The sequence below is a fragment of the Nelusetta ayraudi genome, unplaced genomic scaffold (assembly GCF_046127955.1).
Source record: "Nelusetta ayraudi isolate G7.1 ecotype Tasmania unplaced genomic scaffold, CSIRO-AGI_Nayr_v1 ptg000004l, whole genome shotgun sequence".
Lineage (NCBI taxonomy): Eukaryota > Metazoa > Chordata > Actinopteri > Tetraodontiformes > Monacanthidae > Nelusetta > Nelusetta ayraudi.
In genome coordinates this window covers 16,576,707-16,601,430 of record NW_027466054.1, presented here as the reverse complement: position 1 = coordinate 16,601,430, position 24,724 = coordinate 16,576,707, and the positions used below count along the sequence as shown (strand labels likewise).

At 47.7% G+C, this 24,724-nt stretch overlaps 1 protein-coding gene and 1 long non-coding RNA gene across 3 annotated transcripts; both read right to left on the bottom strand.

Annotated features, from left to right (window-relative positions):
* Positions 1-309: 309 nt before the first annotated feature.
* Positions 310-24,484, bottom strand: nt5c2b (5'-nucleotidase, cytosolic IIb). Of its 2 annotated transcripts, none has more exons than XM_076038591.1 (18): positions 24,252-24,484; positions 22,242-22,364; positions 18,060-18,133; positions 12,481-12,598; positions 11,547-11,642; positions 11,251-11,342; positions 11,012-11,069; positions 10,265-10,358; positions 9,671-9,724; positions 9,432-9,515; positions 8,831-8,872; positions 8,624-8,731; positions 8,026-8,092; positions 7,764-7,934; positions 7,186-7,237; positions 6,770-6,830; positions 4,667-4,843; positions 310-3,135 (listed from the first exon to the last, which is right to left on the bottom strand). In XM_076038591.1, exons 2-18 carry the CDS (start codon positions 22,340-22,342, stop codon positions 2,884-2,886), a joined length of 1,701 nt encoding a protein of 566 aa, XP_075894706.1. In that variant the 5' UTR covers positions 22,343-22,364; positions 24,252-24,484; the 3' UTR covers positions 310-2,883. The 2 variants fall into 2 exon arrangements, with proteins under 2 accessions (XP_075894706.1, XP_075894714.1); XM_076038599.1 differs by lacking the exon at positions 24,252-24,484 and adding an exon at positions 24,089-24,240.
* LOC142898317 (uncharacterized) lies at positions 15,294-16,441 on the bottom strand. The gene is made up of 2 exons (XR_012928573.1): positions 15,731-16,441; positions 15,294-15,686 (listed from the first exon to the last, which is right to left on the bottom strand). It is a non-coding gene; the product is annotated as an uncharacterized LOC142898317 (long non-coding RNA).
* Positions 24,485-24,724: the final 240 nt, after the last annotated feature.

Sequence of the window (24,724 nt, the reverse complement as noted above, 5' to 3'; positions counted from 1 at the left end):
TAATCTAATAACTCTTTAATGATTATTATTATTATTATAATACATTTAATCTTTAATAATGATTTATCATATGATTGCCTGCCAGTCAAAAACATTGTTCATGGTGTGTGTGTGTGTGTGTGTGTGTGTGTGTGTGTGTGTGTGTGTATGACATACCGGTTTACATCATTTATCAAGGTCATTCGCTCCATAAACTAGCCTAGGTACTACAAAATAGACAATCACTTCTGCTTCCTCCTTCTCTACCTCCTCCTCTCCTTCCTTGATGTTTGTCCATCCGTTGCTTAAAGTAACAGACCAACCAGAAGATTCTGAGAAACTATCTTTATTATACATTATGCAATTTTCCTCATGGTGTGAACGATAACATCTCAAAACAAAAACAAAACACGGCGTGGGAGAAAATGAAGCTACAGTATGAAGTCAGAGGTTTTGACATCAGATCAGCTCACAGATGCCTGACAGACATGATTCACAACAACAACAACAAAAAAGATTCAAATGTCATGTTAAAGTACTGCAACCTGTTTGCCAGGTTCTAGTCTGAGACACTTCTGTGGTACTTTATAAAATGTAACCAGAAAAAGTTATTTTAAAAAAAGGAAAAAAAAGAAAGGATAATGTCTATTTACACATCTGTAAACCAGGACCCTTTAAAAACAAAAGCTTAGAAAAATAAAACAGACGTCCCTTGTTGGATACAAGGGCCATTTCTGAATAGTACTCAACATGCTGTGCACATCTCCCTTCATTCTAAGTTTTTCTTTTTATTTTAACAGCAAAGCAGATGTCTTGTTTTTTTGTCTGTAAGTAAACAAAAATTATTTTCCTTAAAAACGCTGCAGGTCACACAGAATTAAAAAAAAAAAAAAACAAAAACAAAACAAAAAACAGAACAAAAAAACTCCCAAAAACAATGCTACCATGTTCACAGTGGCAGAACAGACAGAAGGTTTTCTCACATGCATATGCCCAATTATGCAGAGACAGTCAACTATTTCCCATATTAGCATTAGCAGCTGCCTGGAGTAGCATATTCAGATATTTTCTATTTAGGAGAAGTGGAGGGGGTTATTAATAGAGTACAAATAATTAAATTTGTAAAAAATAAAATATAAAAAAGATGAAAAAGAATGAAAGTGAATGAAAAAAAAAGATATGAAAGAGCTGTCCGACTCTTCCTCACAAGGCCTCTGATGCTGCGGAAACACATTCACGCCACATCTCCACGTAACGTCACACCAAAGCAAAAAACTTGTCCCCTCCCTTCTGCGGCCTGAATCAACAGGCCCGTCCAGCACTTTCAGGACTGACTCAACACAAGCGGCTGCAGCCAACCTCTGTCTCAGAAGGAAACAAACAAAACAAAAACGAAGGGAAAGATTCACCGGGCTGAGGTTCCTCCCCGGTGGCTTTAAAGTGAGTCAGGGACTGTTTGCTGTGTTGAAAGAGCTGAGCTTGATGTTTGCTGACGGCCTGATGAGCCGTGACCAAACTGCACTTCTCTCTCTCTCTCTCTCTCTCTCCCTCTCTCTTTTTAAAACATTTTTCACCATCGCGCAGCTTCACTTTTATGGAGAAATGCTCAAGATTTGAAGTCAAGTTTAACCAGCTTTGTTTTCTCTTGTCGCACAGTGATGTTTAAAGCAAGAGATGTCAGTGCTGCAGCAGGCGGAATACTGCGCTAGCACGCACACGCGCGCACACACACACACACACACACACACACACACACACACACACACACACACACACACACACACACACACACACTCTCTGTGGACTCTTTCCACTAGACGAGATACGAGATATTAGAGCGGCCAACAAAGCACCAAAACCAGGGGCGACAGAATGGAGCTTTGTACCGTGTTCCCTCCCCAAGTCAAAAAAAAAATAAAATTGTATGCGTCACATGACACACTATATGATTCGGCGCTGGGCGGAGGGAGGGGGCGGGGGTTGGCAAGCAGCTGGCCTTTTTGGTTTATTTCCGGAAACACTGCAGTTCAGAAGATTCTCGTGAAGCAGAACTCCTCGTCCTCCGAGGCCTCGTCTGCAGCGCCGCTCCGACTGCACTGGGTTGATTCCACGCCCGCTTCAGCCCGGCGGCCACTGTGCGTCAGCGTATCCGCCATCCCCCACTCACACACACACACACACACACACACACACACACACACACACACACACACACACACACACACACACACACACGAGGAGGAACAGAGTACTTCTCCAGAACTGCGTACTAGCACGTACGTACAACTAAATCGGTGAATAACTACACGTTGTTCCCATGTTGCTTTAGAAAAACAATGCATTTGCTTTTTTATAAAATACAGTATGTGCATCTCTGCATGACACGACGTAGGTATTCTCCTAAAATTTGCATACAGCTTATTCAGAAAAAAAACTTACTGACAGTGACCATGTTCTGATCAGGAGCTTATGATGATAAAAATAATAGAAGAAAAAGAAATCACCGGATCGATGTCGATGTGCCGACAGAGAATAATACAGTGACACAGATCAAATCAAATCAATTAAAAAAAAGATAAAAGTGTATAGATTTTTTTTTTTCAAAAAAAAAAGAGAAAGGAAATCCATATTTGGGCGTGTCAGGACAGACAGTCATGTGATCTGTCTGGCTAATGGTCCTCTTGGCTTTCCACTGTGTGTGTGTGTGTGTGTGTGTGTGTGTGTGTGTGTGCGTGCATGCGTGTGTTTGTGTGCATACCGTGGTGATATAACTTTACACACATGTGCGCACACACTCATACCCAAACACGTGCACCCGCAGTGGAGACTGACTGACTGACTGACTGACTGACTGTGCTGGGAAAAATGAAAGACAGGAAATTATTTTTTTTCAAGTCTAGCTTATTACTCCTCTTCCTCTTCCTCTTCCTCCTCCTCCTCCTCCTCGTCATCGTCCTCGTCGTGGCAGTGCGTGATCTCCTGGGGGGTCTGGGGGAACAGGTTGGGGGGCTTGATCTCGCTGAAGGAGCGGGTCAGCTGGTTGCGCTTGCAGTCCAGGTCCTTGCAGTCGCTGCAGTGGGTGCGGTTGCGCGTGGCCAGCGGCGACTCCATGTCCATGTCCACGTGGGCGTGTTCCACCGTCGACTCGTGGGGCATCTGGGGACCAAGACAGGTGGTGTAGGGAGGGAGGGGGGCGGGGGGGACAATTGTGCGTTAGCGCGCGACCAATGAAGTCACAGTAAGAAGCAGGTGACACTGGAGGTGAACTGACGAGCCAGAACCAAAGAGAGCGTGTTCATCTTGTGCTCCTGCTGTCATTTGACTCTTAAGTGCAGTCACACACAGACACACACACACACACACACACACACACACACACACACACACACACACACACACACACAAAAAAAACCCCACAACCAAATCCAATAAAATCCCCCACCACGCAGATAAAGCACAACTTTATCAGCCATGTGATGTCCAGAGCTAAAATTCAGAGGTTTGACTTGTGAGCCGTTCTGCAGCCAGCCAGCAGAGGGCGATCTAAAACCTTTTTGCACCCCTCAATCCACCGTCCATGCATTTTTTATCAGCGCTACCCTGCACTCAGGGTTGCAGGAGGCTGGTTACAGGTTGCCAGTTTGCCGCAGGACTGAAGCCTCTTAAAGTTCAGCACACCTGCAGGTCTCTGGAGGCCGCTGGAGAGACAGACGGCAGCCACACAGGCGCAGGGGGAACGTTTACAAACTTTGACACAGGAACGAGTCCTGGACCTTTCTTCAGTTAGAGTCCGGCCAGGACCACTTGAAACAGATCCTCAGTGGGTCAACCTGGCCGGCAGGTCAGTGGTGGCACTGGCATTACACACACCATGGAAACTGTCTGCACTCACTGACTGAGTCCAGCCACAAAAGTTGAGACTTAGAAATAAAAAAGCTCTGCGGACACAGCCAATCAAAACCAGCCGATCAAAACCAGCCGATCAAAACCAGCCAAAATGCAGGGGGACAGACGGCCGGCAGGCGTGCAAAACACAAACACAGCATTTCCTGCAGGCCGCTGCTAAAAGTCTAGAAATGAGGTGAGAGACATTGCGGTGCAGAATGCAGCCTCACCGTGTGAAGCACAGTGCCTGAGAAACGCTGATCTCTGAGAAAAACACAGAGGATTGCGAGGCTGCGTGTGGACAACAGTGGCGCTGCTGCAACCTCAGCTGCGTGTCGCCATCGATACCGGCCAGCTCAACTTTGAACTGACATTGGAGGTGAGTCTGGGAAGCTTAAAGGTTCAGTGTGTAAAATGTTAAAGGAGGTCCGGTATTTAAGGTAGCCCACCTGACAGTTGTGTATCGAGGCCACTGTCAGGTGGGCTCCTTTAAAGAAAATGGTGCCGCAAGATGACAGCTAGGAGCTGGCAAGACTCCTGCTCTATGTATATGTAGGGAAACCAAATGACCTTTACTGTGCCGTCAGTACACACTTTAATTCATGCATTTATGTTAAGCTTTTACCGCCATAAACATTATAAATCAAGCCAAGTTTTACACACTGGACCTTTAAATAAGACGCTGGAGTTTGTCTCGTGAGGAACAAATGTTTTCGGGGCTGCCGCAGGAACAAGCAGGCCCGGCGGGTCTGCAGCTCCGACCCCGGAGTCAACAGCCAGCGTAGGTGTGGGATTCTCTCACCAGGACGTGAGCGGCTCTGAAGAGGTAGCTGAAGGGGTAGTAGAGCAGGTTGATGAAGGAGGCGGCGTACAGGTCGGCGTAGCGCATCACTTGGGAGGCGAACAGGGTCTGCCTGGAGCCGCTGCGGAACAGGCTGCCCATCATGCCGTAGCACATGTCCATGTCATGTGTGACTTTCTGCCATGGGGGGGGGGGGGGGGGGGGGAGGGGAGGGGAGGAAGGGGGGGGTTGGAGGGGGGGGGGAGAGGACAAAGGTTACACTGTGATCCCCCGTGCAGGGTGTGTCGTTATCAGGCACCGTGGTTCAACAAGGCATCCGTGGACAAAATGACATCATCGGGAATTGGAGAAATCGGCCTCGTGGATAATTATGGACCATAAGTGGAAGATTTGTTTACATTACATTGCGTGTTTCTCTTGCGTGTGCACTTTTTATTTTCCAGCTATTTCGATTTTCTTTTGTAATTTGTTGCAATTTGGACTCTTGTTTCAACCTTGGATTTTGTGTAAACTTTGCTGCTTGCAACACTGCAGTTTCCCCATGTGGGACTAATAAAGGAGTATCTTATCTTATCTTATCTTATTTGTATGTGTGTGTTCAAAATCCCATATTTTCCACCGTGCACCACGCCGATCTCGACATGGACGCCGTCTTCGTCCACCTTTTCCTACCTTTTTGGATGGCAAATTGGAAAAAAAAAACTATTCGCTGCTAACGAACAACTGAAAGCTCTCATCAAAATCCCCTTCAAGCCAGCCAGAGCGACGCTAACGTTAGCGCTATCTCACAGACCCAGACCCAGCGTTGACCGAGGGTCCGTTTCTCTCTCGCATGTGCAAAAACTAGTACACTGCATATTCTGGAGGCTCGCGGGGCCGACGCACTCTCAGCGCTTTCGCAAGAGTTCACCTCCAGCAGGGTGCGACTTGGGACAAAGCCTCACAGTGCAGCTAGCGTAAATATTTGCACTGATAACTGTATCACTGTAACGCTGTATCTGGCCTGGGAGGGGCTGTACCTTGACTAGTCACTGTTAGTCTCATGGGGCGGAGCCAACACCTGACTGGGGGTGTGGTCATAATGCGACATGTGTTGGTGCTCTTTGTGACATCACAAGGGGCGAATTATAGGGAAAGTAACTGTATTGATGTCCAGATGGCAGCTTATTTACCCCTCACAATTGTCCGTGTTAGCTTCTTGCTAAACCTGAAACGCCGGGGTGGAAGGGAGCAGGAGACAAGGGGGTTTCCGGTGGGGGGTGGGAGCAGTATCAGTGCCCCCTTGTGACATCACAAGGAGGTTGATTAGCAGAACTGTGTATTCAGGAAGTGCACACTCTATAGAAAGTGAGGTAAAGTAGTTTAAAGGTCCTTACACACCGGGAGAGATTTCACCAGGCGAATAAGTCGCGTCGTTTTTTTAAAACCTATAGAAGTCAATGGAAGCGTTCACACTGCCAGCGAAGGTTCGCGGAGCGAAAAAGCGACAGTTATTTTTTTCGCTGTTGTGTCGAATTTCTGAGGTGAAAAGGCGAACGCCGGACCTCTGACCAATCAAAATGATGTCGGATGGTCGATGATGTCACATCAAAACTTGCGTAATATTCTCTCCCTCTGCAAACGTGGAGCCAGTTGACAGAGCAGTCGTCCAAATTGTACAATGGACATTCCAAACTTGGCGAAAGACTTCTATTCTTTTTCTTTTTTAACCCAACCATCACCAGGACATCGTCAGTTGAGGATGTGGTCGACTCCATAAAGAAAGAACCCCAAACTTCAATCGCTTAGCGAATTTTAGACGCAAAATTGGCGTCGTGCTTGGTGTGGACAGAAAAAAATGGCTAGCGAAGCATTTGCACGTTGGCGTCGCTCATTCACGTTGCTTCGCCTTTTGCCCGGTGCGTCAGGACCTTCAGAGTAAAAGCAGTTAAAGATGGATTTATTTTCTACATTTCGGGGGTAATTAAGTGTAAAAACTCAAATGCACCTCACAGACGCACAATGTCCGACATTTAGGACAATGCCTTCCAGCGCAGCTAGTGTAAATATTTGCATTGATAACTGTATGACTGTACAGTGGTGGGTGGTGAGGGGGATTTGTACCTTGACTCGTCTCTGGATGGTGCTGATGTCGGGCCTCTCGTTGCTGCTGCTGTCCAGGTGTCTGAGGGGAGGACGGAGAGGAACGGCGATCAGTGGGGACGTGGACACCGGACTCCAGAGACGCTGCTGCGGGCTGCTGCAGCCAGATCGCGGCAGCAGGCTATAAATAAAGTCGGCGGTTATCGAGGCGGCCGAGCGGAGCAGAGCCCTCGGACTTCTGCCCCCTCCAGCCGTGTTTGCTCTCGCTGAAACCTCACGCTCACACGGACGCAAACACACGGCAGCCCCCTCTGCTGCGCGGAGGGAGGCCGAAGAGCGGCGGAGGATCGGCCGAAAAAGAAAAAGCGGGGTGAGCGGCGAGAGGTGAGGTGGTGCATTAAAAAAAAAAAAAAAAGAGGTGGAAGGTCATAACCTACTTGTAGAGTTCAGCCAGGAAAATGTCCAGGCCCTGCAGCTCCTCGAATAACGCTGGAAACACAAGAGAAGAAGATGAGAGTCGGTCTCGTCTTACAGGGACGTTTGACAACACAACTGTTCATCACGCAGACACACAATCCATGTAAAAAAACAGTGAGACATCCTGTGAGCAGGTCCGTGTCGTATCCATTTACAGGTCTTCACTCCTCGCCCAGGAATACGCTGCAGCAGCATCGTATGATTTATTATTATGAAGACAGGATATTTAGCCTTGTGTTTGCAGCCTGCTGCAAAATGCTTCATGTTAACTGATGCTTTGTTGGGCTTCCCGCATGTTCAGGGACCAGAAACAAGTCAAACTAAGACTCAGCAGCTCAAGAAATAAAAGAATAGATTAAATAGTAAAACTTCCACAATAGAATCGTCCCTTTTTCTTGCAGAAAGTGCAACACCAGTCAAAATATCTCTCCTGATTTCCCACTGTGTCTGTGTGTGTGTGTGTGTGTGTGTGTGTGTGTGTGTGTGTGTGTGTGTGTGTGTGTGTGTGTGTGTGTGTGTGTGTGTGTGTGTGACTCACAGCTCTTGTCGGTCCACACGTGCAGCTCCTGGGCCAGCTCAGGGATGACCAGGAAGGTCCTCCAGCCCTGCCGCTTCTTGGACTTGAGGATGTCTCCGAAGATGTGGTCGCCGATGTAGACGATGTCCTTCCCCTTGGCGCCCAGCAGGTCGCACACGATGTCTGAGGAGCCTGGAGGTGAGAGGGACCAGGGTGAGCAGAGTGAGAGTGAGCGTTCCACAACTCCAGGCCCTGTGAAGGAGGCACGGGGGGGGGGGTTTACCTCCAGAGTACACAATGCCGTGCTGCAGAGGCCCCGTGTACGTCCCGATCTTGAGCCGGCCGGTCATCTGAAATGAGTTGGATGAGAGTTCAGGACTTCAGAAAAGTTTTAGTTTGCAAGGGCTGCATTAAAGATCACATCAGATCTGAAGATGTATGTGTCAATATTGGGGAAGTAACTCTATTGATCTCTAGATGGCAGCACATTTAGCCCTCTGCTCTGAAAAAATTCTCTCGATTAGCATCTTGCTAAAATTGATGCTAAGTTGGACCTTCCATGTGGCTGTAAGGGGTGGAGACAAAGCAGGCTCAGGGGGCGGAGTCAACACCTGGCTGGGGGTGTTGGCAGAAACCTGGGTGCTGGATCAGTGCAATTTGTGACATCACAAGAGGCTGATTTGAGGGACTATGTATTCAGAAAGTGCATACTTTCTTAAAAGTGAAGTCAAGTAGTAAAACAAAGTAGTAAAAGGTGGATTTTTGTTTTACATTTGGAGTGTTTAAAGAAAGTCTGGACGAAGCGCACACGGCACAGGCTTGGTGCCTCTGATGTGGCTCAACGCTCAGCACGTCGGCGCTCCTGCGCTGCGCTAACTCACCGTGTCCACTTGCCGGAGCACCGTCCCCTCGCCGAAGAAGAGCGGCTTCCTGGCGTCCACCAGGATCAGGTCAAAGTAGGACTGCCAGGGCCGGTGGGAGGTGCCGGCCTGGGGGCGGGACGCAAAAACACGTTGCGTTCTCTCACCTGAGCTGACACAATTCTTCCCCCCCCCCGCTCCTCTTCCTCCAAGCGTGCTCTATCTTACCTTGGGGCCGTGGGGAAAGTCAAACAGGTAGGTCATGATTTTCTGCAAGAGCACACAAGCACACAGACGGCTGTGATTAGTCATTACAGCAGCTAGAGGCCAGCAGAACTTCAATTCATCCACAATACAGCAGAACTTCAATTCATCCACAATACAGCAGAACTTCAATTCATCCACAATACAGCTGTCGGAGATTGAATCAAAACCAAGAAGATACTGAAGACCCCCGATGCTTCGTTAACAATCAATTCTCACATCTTTTAAAGCGCTACATGGCTAACAGACCTTTCACATTGCAAACTTTCCTTCCTTTAGAGATTTCAGCCAAGATGCCTCAAACATTATGGGACTGCGCTTTTAAATGTCAGACTTTCTAAATCAGCAGACAGAATCAAACGATAAGTCAAAACTCAACAAGGCTTTGTTGTCACGGCACCGTCAAGTGCGACAGCATCACAGCTTTCACCACAACCTGGTTTTCGCTGTGGGTCGCTAAAGAACCTCGGGCTACGCTGCACTTGTGAGGCGCTGTGTGAGTTTTTATGCCTGCGCTCCTCTGGAACCCGCCCACGGTCGCCATAACTACCGCCCTTGTACTCACGTCGGTGTATTTGTAGTCGCTGTTGGTAGCCAAGAAAACTTTGGCCACTTCGTTCATCCGGCTGAGGAGGAGAGGCAGCTTCCCCTGGTGGGCGGAGGACAAAAAAAAATAAAAAAACAACTAAAAAAAAACAACAACTCAAAGCTTCTTGACGAAAGTCGGCTCCTTCAAGAAAAAGGAGGGGAAAAAAAGAGGATTGTGTGGCGCTGAAGGACAGCGCCTGAATAACAAGTACTTACGTCTTTGACCACATACTTCTCCAGGTTCTCCACCGTTTTCTCCTTCAGGGTGCCCTGCAAATGTGACACGCTGGGATCAGGCGACGAGCACAGCAGCAAAATATGGTTGGCTCCCGCATCGATCGCTGTTCGCGCTCATCAGTGGATGTGAACGCCAGCGCGGCTCGCGTCGTCTTTGACATCGTTTCCGACATAAATCAAAAACTGCAGCGGAGCCATTTTAATTTGCCGCAGCTTGCTGGGAAGCAACGAGCTGACTGCCACTGTGCGTGCTGTAGCACGTTGGTGAAGCCACCAAAAGAGGATTTTCAGGCCTGAGGCCGAATGTTGCAGGGACTCGATCAGAACATCGGGAACTATTGACACAAACTCAGACACGGAAGTTTCTGTTGACTCATCAGTTCTAAGTGTAAAAGTGCCACAAACAGGCAGGGACGAGAGAGCCAAATGATCAAAGCGGCAAAAATAACAAGCCACAATAAACCCAAGACGCTGCCTGGATGTTGCACTTTAGTCTCTGCTCTGTTTCCCCCCGCCCCCCGAAAATCCAGGTTGGAAGTGGCGTCGCCGCAACCACCGGAGGACGTGGCTGACCTTGAAGTGCACCCAGTCGACGGCGTCGCGGACGTCCTGGAACATGCTCTTGTAGGACATGAAGAGGTCGCCGTTTTTGAAGCCAGTCTCGCAGCTGCGGGGGTCGGGGGGGAGGAGAGGAGCAGAGACACACAAGAGCCGTCGGACGGGCCACAGCTTTACCGAGGGGTTTCAAATGCATGGCATTTAGGTTTTGTTTTCTTGTTTGCTTTTATATGGGATAGCCTTCCCTTGTTGGAGAGGTCCCCAGCCAAACAGGAAAGCATTCTCCCCCTAAAAGACCAACAACCAGGTTTCAGAGGACAAAGGACATGCAGCCATTCCAGATTACATCCTCAATAGATTTCAAGTCCATTGAAGCCCCCAGACAGCGACATTAGAGAGACATACCTTTTAGGATACAATGCCAATTTACGCTCTTGGAATTAGGAGGAAGACGGTCCCTACGGTTCGTATTGCTCATGCTCGTCTACGATTAGTAGGAGTGATTAATCAGCCCTGGTTACAGGACAAATTTTTATAAAAAAAAAAAGAAGGAAAAGGAAAAACAAAAATAGGGTTCTTTGAATGAATTTCCACTGGATTTCAAAACGATTAGCTTGGATTAGCCGTTCCGACACCCGGGACCCTCCCATGCTGCAGGGTTCATTGGTTTTGACCCACTGTGGGTCGCAGTTGTCTTTTGTTTCACCATGCGGTGCCCAGAACCTTGTTGCGTGACAGCGAGAGCGAGCGGCGGCTCCTCACCTTGTGTATCTGTCACAGTTGGAGAAAAAGTCCACCAGGCAGGCAAACAGGTAGGTCTCTGCACATAAAACAACAACAAAACCACACAAACACATAATGATGAGTCGTCATCACTGCCAGCGAGGCGGCAATTCTTCAAAACTCGTCTTCAAACTGCACAGACTCGTTTCTATTTGATGTGGCTGGGAACTAACAGCAGGCGCCTCGGATACCCTGTGGCCCCGCCCCCGGGATCTCACCTGGTAGGTTGAAGAGAGTGTTGAGGATATAAAAGCGCTCTGTATCGTCTCGCTGGATGAACTTGTTCGGGTACCGTTCACGGATCTCAGGGCTGGTGACACGGGCGCACGCACACACGCACACACACACACACACACGCACACACACACACACACACACACACACACACACACACACACACACACACACATAACACAAGAGTGACAACTTCATTCAATCTGAATAAACCTGAAGCACAGATTCAAGCACCAAGATGGAGAAACACGACAGTGAGACACCGTTGGAGGCTTCTCACCCGCGGAGGAAGTTGAATCCGTGCACGCAGACCAGGATGTTGCCGTAGGCGTCGACCTTCAGCAGGTTTCCATACATGGTGTCAAACACAAGGCCTCTGAAAGCAAAGCAGATTGTGGGTTTCAATTTGTTTATGTAACTTTGGAACAAAGATTTTAGGAGGAAACCATGATCAGACTCCCTAAAAATGTTGAAAAAAAATTCAACTTTAAATAAAAAAGAACCCATCTTTAAAAGGTGTAAATAACCTCCAAATATCAGAGGTCGATAATACCTTGGTATCAAGTCAATGGTACAGCAAATATCACCATATTAGGAATGCAAATTATGCATTAAGTCATTAATCATTAGTTGATTGACCTTACCGATCGATTAACGATCAATTGATGGAACACATTATTTAAACCTTAAATAATGTTGAGGGTCCATTGTGACCCATTTTTACATTAGGGAACAGTAAAAACAGCCTAAACATTTATTCTCTGACTTTAAGTTGACTTCTAATGTGTCACATTTCAAAGTTGTTTAAAAGTTTCCTCTTGGTATACAGGTATAAACCACGCCATTTAAAAAAAACAACAGTGTAAGAAATGTTCAATTAATTGCGACTCATTTAATTGAATTTAATCGATTAAATTCTTAATGGACAATTAATCGATTATCGATTATTTGTTAAAATCCCTACACCATATTAAGTGATACACATTGACTGTATTTTTTGAGCATTACATTGTGTGAGAACAAGTGCCACAGGTCTGCATTAGACACTGCGTCTGTCTCTGCAACTCTTTGCCAGCGAAGTGCAAAGGATGATGGGAGCGCGCGAGCCGCGCTTCCCTCTGAAAAAAAAATCAACCACTCTGATTTGAGACCCTTGTGTCGCCGGGATAGCGTCACACACATGAGCAGCAGAGAGGCGGCCGGAGAGGACTGACCTGGTGGGGAAGGAGGGGTCGTAGACGAAGCTGAGCAGCTCCTGGGGGTAACCGATGGAAACCAGCCGCTCCACCGTCAGCTCGAAGCCTAACGACTCGTACTCGGGCGACTTGTACACTGGAGACACACACACACACACACACACACACACACACACACACACTCAGTTAATACATAGACAGTAGGTCTGTGTGATTAATGAGATTTATTAGTCAAGACAATGTTTAAAAAAGGAAAATCTTAAAATCAATTTTCCTCTTGCATCCTTCCGGGCTCTGCGCCTCTGTGTTACAAAATGTGACAGTTTTGCACTTTATTCATTCATCGTTGTTCAAGATGATACAAAAACCTTTTTTTTTTTTTAAAGTGATGTTTGGTGAAAGACACACAGGGGGATTCATTTGTGTTTTCATTTCATTCCTAAATGAGGGAACTTCATCTTTGTTTACGAAGAACCTGTCAAGTGAAGTTCTATTAAGGTTCTTAATTCATTAATGCCAAGGGATTCATCTTTGTTTGGTCAAGAAGACTGTTAATGTTGCCACTACTAAACTTTAAAAAACTTATTCATTCCCAATAGGGAACTGTGTTTGCTAGGTTTCTTTAAAAATAAAAAATAAAATATTTGAAATCATTTATTTGTTTGTCTTTTGTAGTTTTTGGGATTTTATTTTTGTCCAAAATGGCCCAGCCCTAATAGACGGCTTGATGTCGAGTCACCCGGAGGGCCATTGCAGCAATATGGGTAACAAGCATGTGATCCAGGATGGTAGAGAGTGAACAGCAGAAAAATATTTCATTTTCTCGCTTAAAAAACAATGACACAAAAGAAAAAAAGAGAAGAAAAAAAGAAAAAAGAAAAAAATCAATGACAATAATGATCACAGCATAACCAGTGATCACTTTAATAAATAGAACTGGAACATAAAAGACAAAACCTCTTTGCTCTTCAAAGAGTTTTTTTTTAAAAATTGTAATTCCGTTCATTAGAACAAGCAAACAAACACAATGCATCAAAAGAGCCATTAACAACAAATTTATGCCCCCATACAAAGAAAAAACCGGACAAATGATCACACGGGAACGGGATCAACGCCACTGTAACCCCAGCGGCTCTGCCAACACACTTTATTGTATTTGTATAAAGGGAAGGCGCAGGAGATAAGCGGTCACGGCGGGCTGATTAGAGGGAGGGCGCCGCTGGTGTGAAGCGGCGTGGAATGTTTACTGTCACGGACGCTGACCTGCGGGTCAACACGAGCGCTCACGTTCACGTCGCTCTTACGCAACGCACGCGCGTCGTGCGTCTCGTTCACGGCGGCCACGTTTGTCGCAGAGCAAGGAGACGCGACCCCAGCGCACATCTGGACGTTCCGCACGGCAACTCCTCGGGGAAACCGGCCCAACTCGACTTTCAGCAGCTCTAATGAGGCCCCGGCACCAACACTCCAGCCACGTGTTCGGCCGGGTCAAAGCCGAGCGGTGTCAGTACATAGAGAGACGAGTGATGCTGGCCTGAGAGACAGGCTGCCAGCAGCGGATCACGATGACACATCCGACGTTATAAATATGACGGGTCGGGGGGGGGGAAGGTTGCGAGGGGGAGGCGGCTCGGGGGGGGGTCAGCTGGAGGCCTTCGCCAAGGGGGAGAGATATATTTGCTGTTGATGTTTGGTTTGGCCGAAAAGTGAGTTAAAGGGTGAGGCGGAGGGACGGGGGGAGGGGCCGTGGGGTCACCGAAGAACAAACAGGAAAACATCTGCGTCCTTCTCTGGGAGACAGAGATGCAGCCGGCGCTCTCCTTCTTCCACTACGGGTTTCAAGTGACAAATGAGGACTTGAATGACAGGAGGAGCTGCAGGTTTGGCTGCTGCTGCTGCTGCTGCTGCTGCTGCTGCTGCTGCTGCTGCACCGCAAGTGGGGGGTTGTTCTCTCTGTCTCTCTCTAAGAACTACGATTTTTGAAATGTTGACTTTGGCGCCGCCGCTGGGAAACGCACACAAGTCAAAATAAATAGAGTCACATTTTTTAATCTAGGTCATTCAAAAGTAAGTCAGTGGTTTAAGCCAAAGACATCAGGGGTTTAATATGTTTAGTGTCCCTTTAAAGGGCCCAAACCAATCCTTCTTTGGACAATTACCCATAAATGAGAAACTGTCAATTCCTTGTTTTATTTTTCTTACCCATTTAAAGAACAAACAAACTACGTATTACCAAGTCAATGTTCAATCAGCCCTCTATGATCACCAAGGGCACTGATATGGCGCCAGCCAGGTGTTGCCGCCACACTCTGAGAAGGAAGAGGAGGCTGTAAACACAGGGTTAATAACTGGTGCTGTTTTTTTTTTGATAATTGTAAGCATAACTTGCAGTCCCGAATGAAAATCATTACAAAGACCTGAAAAAAAAAAAAAAAGATTTCAAATATGAACCTTTGACACCGCCCCCACACATACACACCCAATCCCTACAAACAAACTTTGACTCTCTTCACACTGAATCCTTTCTCAAGAGGCAACATGAGTGCGTCAAAGGGGCCGACTGGTTCCGTGGAAGTGGCGCCGGGCCCGAGCTGCTGCGGCCGTGGTGGATAGTTGGACGCCTGGGCAAACTGGGCGGTCAGATGGGAAGTTCTGCGGCATCCTTGGCGACCTCCTCGCGTCTCTGACCTCCGGCTGCCCGTCTTCTCTCAGGTTACCGCTGCTCGTCAGCGCTCACGTGTACAAACACGACGGGTCGGCCGGTCGGTCGGTCAGCCGTGGCGCTACCCACGGGGATCAGCTGTCTCTGAAGACGTGTTTTGTTTTTTGTCTTTGGCCATATAATTATATTCCTGCCGCTGCCACTGCTGAGGTGTCCACAGTTTCTATGACAGGTTCAAGCCAGGCCCTGTGTAATGGACACCTTACACACACAGGCCAGATAAACAAGCTGCCACTTTCTACTAATAGACTCCTGAATCCCAATCGAACAAAGCGTTTGTTCCCACACAGAGGAGACGATCGGCAGCAGCAGCAGCAGCAGCAGCAGGATCGTTCCATAAACTCCTGTGGGGCTGACGGACCTTTAAATATAGGCCTTTGTCATTTTGTCCACTGTGGAAAATGAGTGACGTGAGATAAGCCGAGCCGGGAGCCGAGTGCACATTCCAGCCAAAAGTCTGTCGGGAAAGTGGGACAAAACTGTATGTGTGTCTCAAAGCAAACTGGGCTGACACACACACACACACACACACACACACACACACACACACACACACACACACACACACGCACTATGTGTGTGAGCCAACAGTATGCGGAGGACTCAGAACGGGAGCACGAGGAACCGATTTCCACGTTTTTTGTGTGTTTGTTCTTGGCGATTGAGGTTACAGAGCTCTGCGTGTTATGAATGAGCTCGTTAATAGCAACAGGTTCCTACGCGTCTCAAAGCACAACAGAAATGCATCGGTGTTGGACTCACAACCTGCGTTTGCTTTTGGCAAGTGACAAAGTGGCATTTGAAGATGTGCTTCATGTCTTGTCATATAACCAACAGTTTAGTGGCAGTCAGTGAAAGTTTGAACACCCGTATTGCTAACTTCACAAGCAGAGCAGTTACAGCTTTTCTTTCCTTGACTGCTTGGTTCTTTTTATGACAACGCATGCTTAAATTTAAACCAAAGGTCAGAGAGTCTAATAATCTAGTTTCATTATATAACATACACTGGGGTTTTTTAAGCTGTTTAAAAATGTAAAACATGTTGAAACCAACTCACCAAAAAATGAATGGAAACCAAACGTTGGCTCCACTGGCATTGTAATAGATTGTAATTAGGTGAACACCCAGTAGATGATATACTGAGAGATGAGTGGCAGCAGGCTGAGTGGCAGCAGGATTAATCCTGCAGGCCAAGACCTCCCAGTGGTGGTGGCAGTCGTAATTAAAGGTCCATTGTTATTGTCACACCTACGTTCACGTCTGTATTTTCCACCCTGAACCCCTCCCTGTATTGCAGGCTTGCATTATCAATTAAAATAAGAAACCCCTCATAAAATTATTATATAGCAATACTTAGTCCTCTGTTTGTAGCATTCCACCAAAAATGCTGTGTTTTAGCTTTTTGCAAAACTCTCACTCCCTGTTGGACCTTCCACAGGTCAACAGGAGCAGTGGAAACAAGGTGCGACAGAGTAACTGGCACCAACCCGGGGGAAGCGTCCGCGCCCTTTGTGACATCACAAGCATCTGATTAGACCGGTTGTGAATTCTCGTACACTATGACTGAAAAGTGGAGCTAGCAAGAAAGCAAAGGACGGACATTCATGTTACTGTTAAAAAAACCCAAAAAACATTAGGATTTTTTTGGGTGGTTTAAAGCTGCGAACAGGCTTCAATCAACCTGCAGTTTATCTGCAGGGAAACCCTTTAGCTTCTGTTTATTTTTCAAAAAGCACATCCTTTCAGCACTTGGCACCTCTGAACTGCCTTTGACGCCGCCTAAAAACAAACAGTTGCAGTTGCAAAGGCCACGCGGTCTTGATCGTCCCCTTCCTAGGCAACTACCCCCCCACCCTCAACCCCCACTACCCATCCCCAACACCTCCATGGAGTTGATGAAGCGTGCCTGCGGTCAGAGGCTGAACACCATCCAAAGACACACGATAGCCACGCTTAGAGCAAACATTAACACTTGGTTATTGGCTCCCATAAAGAGAGCCATGTCAACAGCTGAGCGTCCATAAAATCTCCACCAGCCCTCGGAGCCGGACAGGAGCCACCAGTGATCCCCGCTCTCGGGGGAGCCACCGGCCAAACGAACGTGACCCGCTTTTCAAATTCAAGGAGGATTTATTTATAGGGACAGAGGGAGGAGGACGAAAAAACAGAGCTGAGTCACCGAGCAAAGTGCGGCGGAAGATTAGGATATTTCTGGCCCGGTTAGCGGTCGGTCGGTCGGCCGGGAACAGAACACCTCCAGACGTCAAAGTTCACTGGGAGCTAATTTTGATGTTTTGTTATCCCCGCACAGAGCCCGGCGAACTGAAATAATTCTGGGAAGCGGTCGCGGTTCTGGGAACGCAGCGGGGCAGCAGAGTGCAGAGGATTGAGGGTTCGACGAGGTTGGAACACAACAGATCAAATGAGATTAGATAAACTCCAAAGTCAGAAGAGATTTCCAGCTAAGTACGAATCCAACGTGAGATCAATGCGCGCCTTTGTTGACTGACATCCGCGGAAACTGAAATCCCTCTCAGGCCGCGTTCACCGAGGGTCATTTTGAAGCACTCACAGTATTAAAAACGTCAGAAGGGCTGCCAGCGTGAAATTCAGACCTGGCGAATCCAATTACAAATTGCATTTTTAATTATTAATCTAAAAATAAGAGTGATTTAACTGAGAAATATTTACTTGCGGTGCTGCTGCCTTGCTAAAGTTTCAAACAGGCTCAGACATTTAACACGCAACACGAGAGACACTTTTAACTACAATCAATGCAATTTTTTTTTGTTGCCCTGAAACAATTGAAAGAATGTTTTCTGTCAGCACGGCTGTTCGGTTGTTGCTGTGCAGTTTTGTTGGACGATCAACTGACCTGCTAAAGTGTAATCCATATCAAAGCCGAAGCACTTAATCTTCTCCATGGCCAGGCTTCTGTTCACAAACACTCTGCAGGAAAGAAAATACTTTCAGTTGACATCATTTTTTGCAGTTTTTGACAAATGTTGAAGTGGCCGTTTCCCTGCTCAGTCTGTTGAACACATGCAGCTGAAAGAACGAAGCAATTAAAAAAATAAAAAATAAACACACATTCATACTCATATTACTTTATTCAAATACTTGCAGTGGTGGAAAAAAAGTATTTGGACACCTCATGCATTTGTGATGTAGAGTATTGCACTAAAGAATCAGTCTTAAGTCTCCAAGTGCAGTTTATTTTCCTGCTGTCACCAACATTGACCTACATGCCCAATGCCAATGTGGGGACTGAGTAAAAAATGAAAGGTGTCTGAAAAGGTAAAGCCATTAAGGGATTTGAACCGTCGACCCCTGGTTCACTGGAGAACCCGCTCTACCTCCTGAGCTACAGTACCTGCAGCTACAGCTTTCACCACTCTATAAAGTCTTTCGTACTGCACAAAATATAAATGCAGATGAATGCAATGCAGCTTTCCGGCCTTGCGGGTCTCCAGTTGAAACCAGGGGAGGAAAGAGAAAATGAAAGGTTTGCCACTGATTTACAGTGATTGAAATCAGGAAAAACATTCTAAAGTATCTATCACCAGTTCTTCTGGCCACCGCCATCTGTATTTTGAAATGACGACTACTATTACTATGTAACTAAATGTCGGAGGCTGTTCACAGCAGGTTTTCAGAGCTCTGAACCCTGTCAGTCCGCAGATGGTGACAGACAGTGTTGACATGTGAAGCCCGACTGACACACTTTTCCACAGAAAAGGAGGTCTCTCGCTCTCGCTCTCGCTCTCTCTCTCTCGCTCACACACACACACACACACACACACACACACACACACACACACACACACACACACACAAGCGCCAACGAAGCAAACCACCACCTCACTCTGACCCACGCAGCCTGTGATACGACTCATTCACAAATATTTCGACATCAAGAAAACAGTCGGCCGTGCCAGAAATAAAGCTTGAGGAAAAGAAACCTTCCCGCTGATGAAAACTGTTCTACTTCCCTCATACACACTGATGTGACTTCACGGGCCTCCAGCCCGAGGAGCCTCTGGTCTCCATCGGTCAGAGTGAGAGTCTTGTACCTGGCGGCGGGTCCGCAGTGAACCAGCTCCCACTTCCATCTTATCCCTGCGGCCGTGTGGTGATGCATTCTGGGCAATATTCCACCTGAGTGTGGCTGCCGCTCCCCCTTTGAGCCGCTCCGGTGGGATGGAGCTCGGCAAAAAACAATGCCCTCCAGCCCCCCACCCCTACCCTGTTCCTCTACACTCTGGCTTTCTTGCCATTCACACATTTTCTGACTTGTTGCAAAATTGATTGTGGCTTTTCCGCGTCATTCTCTGCTGTTGTGCGCTGCGCTGGGTGGGAGAAAGGGGGGGTGGGAAGTGGGGTGAGAGAGAGGGAGGGAGGTTGTTGTTGTTGCTGCTGCTGCTGCTGCCCTCAAAGACATCCAGAACAATCACAAGTCAGGCTGAATCCTCCCCTCCCGACCGCCTGCTGGAACCACAGCTGCTCATCACAACCGAGGAGTCGAGTCCATCCAGGCACTTAAAGCAGGACAGGTTCAACTCTGTCGGCAGAGAATGGGACGCATCTTCTCTCCCGAGCCACCGTCAGTGCAGCTGAGTGCGTTCCAAGGAAGAGCTTCAACAGGAAAGCTAATCGACAGGTAATGCTGTCGTTGCCGTTTTTTAAGTTAAGACTGAACTCGATTGATTCTTGATAATTGATACTTAACTGTTAAGTATCAATAATTGATCTTGGTCTCGCTGAAGTGGTCATCTCCAATTAACATGGATGCCCCGAAGAATCTGAAATATCATCACAAATTATTTGTTGTTGTTTTTTTTATTGTGTTTTAAACAGCGTGGCTGCATCGGACAGGCACAGATAAATTCAAATGATAATTTTCCATGTTTTTTGTTACAAGAAACAAGTAATCAATTGACAAATATGTCAAAACTCTAATTCTCGTACCTGCCCTGGATGCGAGGCAAGGATTCACACCAACTAGGAGGCGCTGGTGCTCAAAGACCAAACATGTATTGTGATGACATCATAATACAGCATCAGCCGTCACGTCCAGTCGCGGCGAGGACGAAGTGCATCTCATCTCGAGCGAAGGAGCTACCGAGTGAAACTGTTCCATAGGCAGAAAATAGCTCCTGCAGCGCAGCATCCACAATGACAACTGAATCTTTTAATAACTTTCACTGACCCCCGGAGACAGCTGTGTTACAACATGAAATATCTTTGACTTTAAAAAAAAAAGAAAACCCTACAGAAAGGTTTATATCCACAGAAAATAATGGTGGGTGTGTTTTAGCCACAGCCATGAGGCCACGAGGGCAACTCTACATTGGTTTATTACCTTTTTGTGTTGTGTAACAATTTGGTTGTGGGTGTGTGTGTGAATAATGTGCGGCGACGGGGGCGGGGAGGGGAGGGGGGGGACGCTCCAAGGACTGGCTGACATACAGTCTGTCAGCACCGTAAACAAAGAGCCGGCAGATGAGTGGCACTTTTATAAACGCTGTCAGGAGCTGAGCGTTGCGTAAGGGTGCGAAGGAACGGCAGCGGCCAGTGGACACGCACATCCGGGGGCAAAGTCAAACACAAACCACACACACACACACACACACACACACACACACACACACACACACACACACACACACACACACACACACACACCACTTTTATTACCCTGACAGGAAAGAGTTTCGACAGCCAGAGAGAGAGAGAGAGAGAGAGAGAGAAAGAGAGAGAGAGAGAGAGTGAGAGAGAGAAAAAAAGAGAGAGAGAGAGAGAAAGAGAGAGAGAAAAAAAGAGAGAGAGAGAGAGAGAGAAAGAGAGAGACAGAGACAGAGACAGAGGGAGAGAAAGAGAGAGAGAGAGAGAGAGAGAGAGAGAGAGAGAAAGAGAGAGAGAGAGAGGAAAAGAGAGAGTGAGAGAGAGAGAGAGAGAGAGAGAGAGAGAGAGAGAGAGTTTCCTCTGCTTTACAGGCAAAGGTGACAGTCTTCAGGGAGACTTAGCGACTGCTGCGCAAATCAAGGTGACAACCAGGAGCGAATGCAGCGGTATCGCTCCGAGACCCACAGCCAGAACGGGCCCACAAATGAATCGACGCCCTGTAAATGTCAGTTTGCTTTGTGGCCATTTTCGGAGCCAGGTAATCATAATAATGATGGACAAATGCACGTTAAACGGCGGCGTGTCAAACCCCATTTATCCTCCCATTAGCGCCGCGAGTTACCTAGCCGGTGAGAATTAACCACAAGGCGAGTTGCGACAATGATAAAGTGTCACAATGTAAAGAATTCAGTGGAGGGTCAGATGGTCTGAGCGGAGGTTAAAGCTAAAGCAGCACTGATTATTCCTACCAACTGTTGTTGTTTCCAACGAACTGCAAAGTTGGATTCCGCAGCTGGGAGGGCTGGGGAGGAGATGGGCGGGGGCGGGGGCGGGGCAGGGCGGTGACATTAAAAGGCAAAAGTGATGTGGGCGGTTTCTTCTCCTTGTTGTTTTTTTCTACTCCTGGTATGCATGTAGGTTGTTTTGCTCAAAACATCTAAAATGCCAGGAGGCAAGCTTGCATTAGCAGCGAGCAAAAGCACTTCCTGGCACGGAAAACAAGTGGGCAGAAAAAACAAAACAAAGCACAACAGAAAAACAGATACCTTTGCGTGCAATTACACCCAGTCCCTGAGAGCCACGGAGGGCAGAGGACCGGCGGGCCTGCAGGCATTAATAACTTCAGTCTTTAATTAGTTTACCACAGAATGGGTCCTTCTTGGTGGTGCACAACTACAGGTCTGAAAGTTTTGCTTGCCGGGGAGAGAGAAAAAAAAAACACAAATACAAAACAAAAGCAGACCAACAGCAGAGTTCTGTCTTCAAGCTGCACTGTGGAGGAGGTACAGTGGCTGCAACACGAGGCAGGTTGAAGTGAAGTTGGCCAAAGCACGTAATCAACGCTGACTTTGGTACAGAAAAAAAAATCACAAGCCCTCTCAGAAATCCTGAGTCATGTTAATTGCCAACGCAGCTTTGTCACTAGATTCACCTGTGGTAAGGCTCTCTTCGGTACTTTTTCATCGCCAAGCCGTCCATGTTGGCGGGCAAATCCGCATAATTCTGCAGCCTGTCGCTCCAGGAGGTGGTCATCTTCTCTGGCGGCTTCTTTTATCTGTGGAAAAAGAGACGGAGACGGCGGAGTCACGGGCCGGAGTTTTACAGTGTTAGCGCGGTGATTCCTCGGCTGACGTGGACGGTTCAAGCACGTGGGCGGGTCGCTGTTGATTAGATCAAAGCACCAGCGGAGTCTGACTCGGTATAATCACTATCAGCGAGCGGAGGAATGTCCCATGGGTCTGTCAAAAATGCTGAGGCTGAGCCGGGTGGAGGTGAGGGTCAGGGTTCGGCCTGAGGAAATCTTTCCAACAGGTCCGACGGGCATGTCTGTAAAGTGTCTGTCAGCGCATGACTCTCCAATTAATTAAACTGAAGACGCCAATCAAAGGTGTCAGTGGCAACAAACAAACAGCCGCGCCGTCTGAGTCAGGGAGAATTAAGAAGAAGAAAATAGAGGGACGGCCGAGGGAGTGATTCAAAACTGAGACGACGGCACGCATGATGAAACCATTCAACACCAAATGATTAGACAGCAGAAGACACAGGTACGCCTTTGTTCCGCGCAGCCACACCAGGGATCATCCAACCAAAAGTCTCAGACTCAACAATGTGGAACGCCTGTGAGAGATGAAAAAAAACAAACCCCTCTATCGGTCTCCAGAGAACAGCAGGTTTAGCCTTGTGTTTACAGCCTCCTGCAAGGAATAATAATACTGAAACACACAGCTTTCTGCTAACGCTGAAGCTCGGTTGGACTTTCCACATGAATGGGGACAGAAAAAAAGTTGGTGGCAAAACAAACTGTGTCACTACTAACCTATGAGTTAGGTACAAGTGCCCTTTGTGACATCACGAAGGGGAAATGTTTCAGAACTCTACACAAAGGAGGAATAAAGGACAATCTTTTCTCATATCCGAGGAGTTGTCTTGCTAGCGAGCACTGGCAAAGCGCTGAGTGAATATTGCGCAACACGGGAGCCTTTAGCTGAAGTTCTCCTGAACATTTGAAGGTCCTGGGACGGTGTTGTTTGAGCGCGTCCTCTCACGCTGACACTCTTATCATTCTCCCTGTGTCAGTGGAAAGGAGGGCCCTGCCCCAGGGGGAGGCAGAGGTCAGCTTTCTTACTCTGGCTGCCAGCACTGATGCAAATGAGCCTCACAGACAGACGGACGGACAGTCAGTTAGGCAGGCAGGCAGGCCAGAAGTCACCAGTGCCAAAGGTGGATCCAGTCTATCACCTGCTTCATTCCTGGTAGATTTTCACGACCTCTGATGCTTTGTGGTAGTAAGTGATTAATACACACTTGCACATCCCCCGTTCAAGATCGCAAAAACACACTTTCCACCGCCCTGATTGCACACCGCGCTTCAAAATAAATCATGCTGACAGTCAACTCGGTGTGAAAACTGGTCCGCCTGGCTCTGACGGAAGTTGTGGTTCGGTCGGAGCCAGAGCCCAGAACTTGTTTGTAACGGAGTAACGGGGGTCTTTGCTGCCTCGACTCTCTGCCTTGCAACGAACAACGGGGCCGACTATAATTCATCGAGCTGTCACTCGCGGTTTTAAAGCAAGAATGTTGAGTGTGTGTAGGAGGAAATTTTACACCGCTTCAACCGTCTTCGCAGGGGAGGCGAGCGGGCCGAGGGGAACCAACAACAACATCAACAACACCAACAACAACGTCCCAATATTTTTCTAGCTTCCTGCTCAACTGTTAAAGCTAGCAAAGGGTCGGCACAAAGGCGAAGCTCTTTCTTTCTTTCTTTTATTGTCTTACTTTATTATTAGTAAAATTGCGAGGAAGAGAGCCGCCGGAGGTGGTGTGTAACATCCTCCGCCAGGGGCTAGCCACGTATCAAAAAACAACAAACGGGAGCCCACAAAGGAATCACTGCGTTTTTCTCCTCCGGCAGGATAGCCGCCGTGTATCCAGTACTCACCCCTCGGAGTTCCTGATTGAAACAACTGCACCGTCAGTCGGTCTGAGCATGCGCCCTGAGCCCTGGGTGACAAGAAGCCGAGCGTGTCAAACAAGCTAGCGCGCCTGCGTTTGATTTTATAATTTCTGTATAAATATTTTTGTTGAACCAAACATTCAAAAGATGCTGCTCTCGCTGCTCTCTGCGACCTACTGCCGCTTTTCTCTCCCTGCTGCCAGCTGTTGTTGTGAGTCTCTCTCTCTCTCTCTCTCTCTCTCTCTCTCTCTCTCTCTCTCTCTCTCTCTCTCTCTCTCTCTCTCTCTCTTCCTCCCCCTCCCTGGAGTGGGGCGGAGCTCCGCCGCGCCTGTCAAAGGGAGGGGTGGGAGTTTACAGCAGCCGAGTGGTCACATGACCGCGTCGGTCTCCAACCATCCGCTGGGGAACGGCGAGTGAACAACGTCTCCGTGCTGAGGGGATGATGCAGGAGTTTCAGA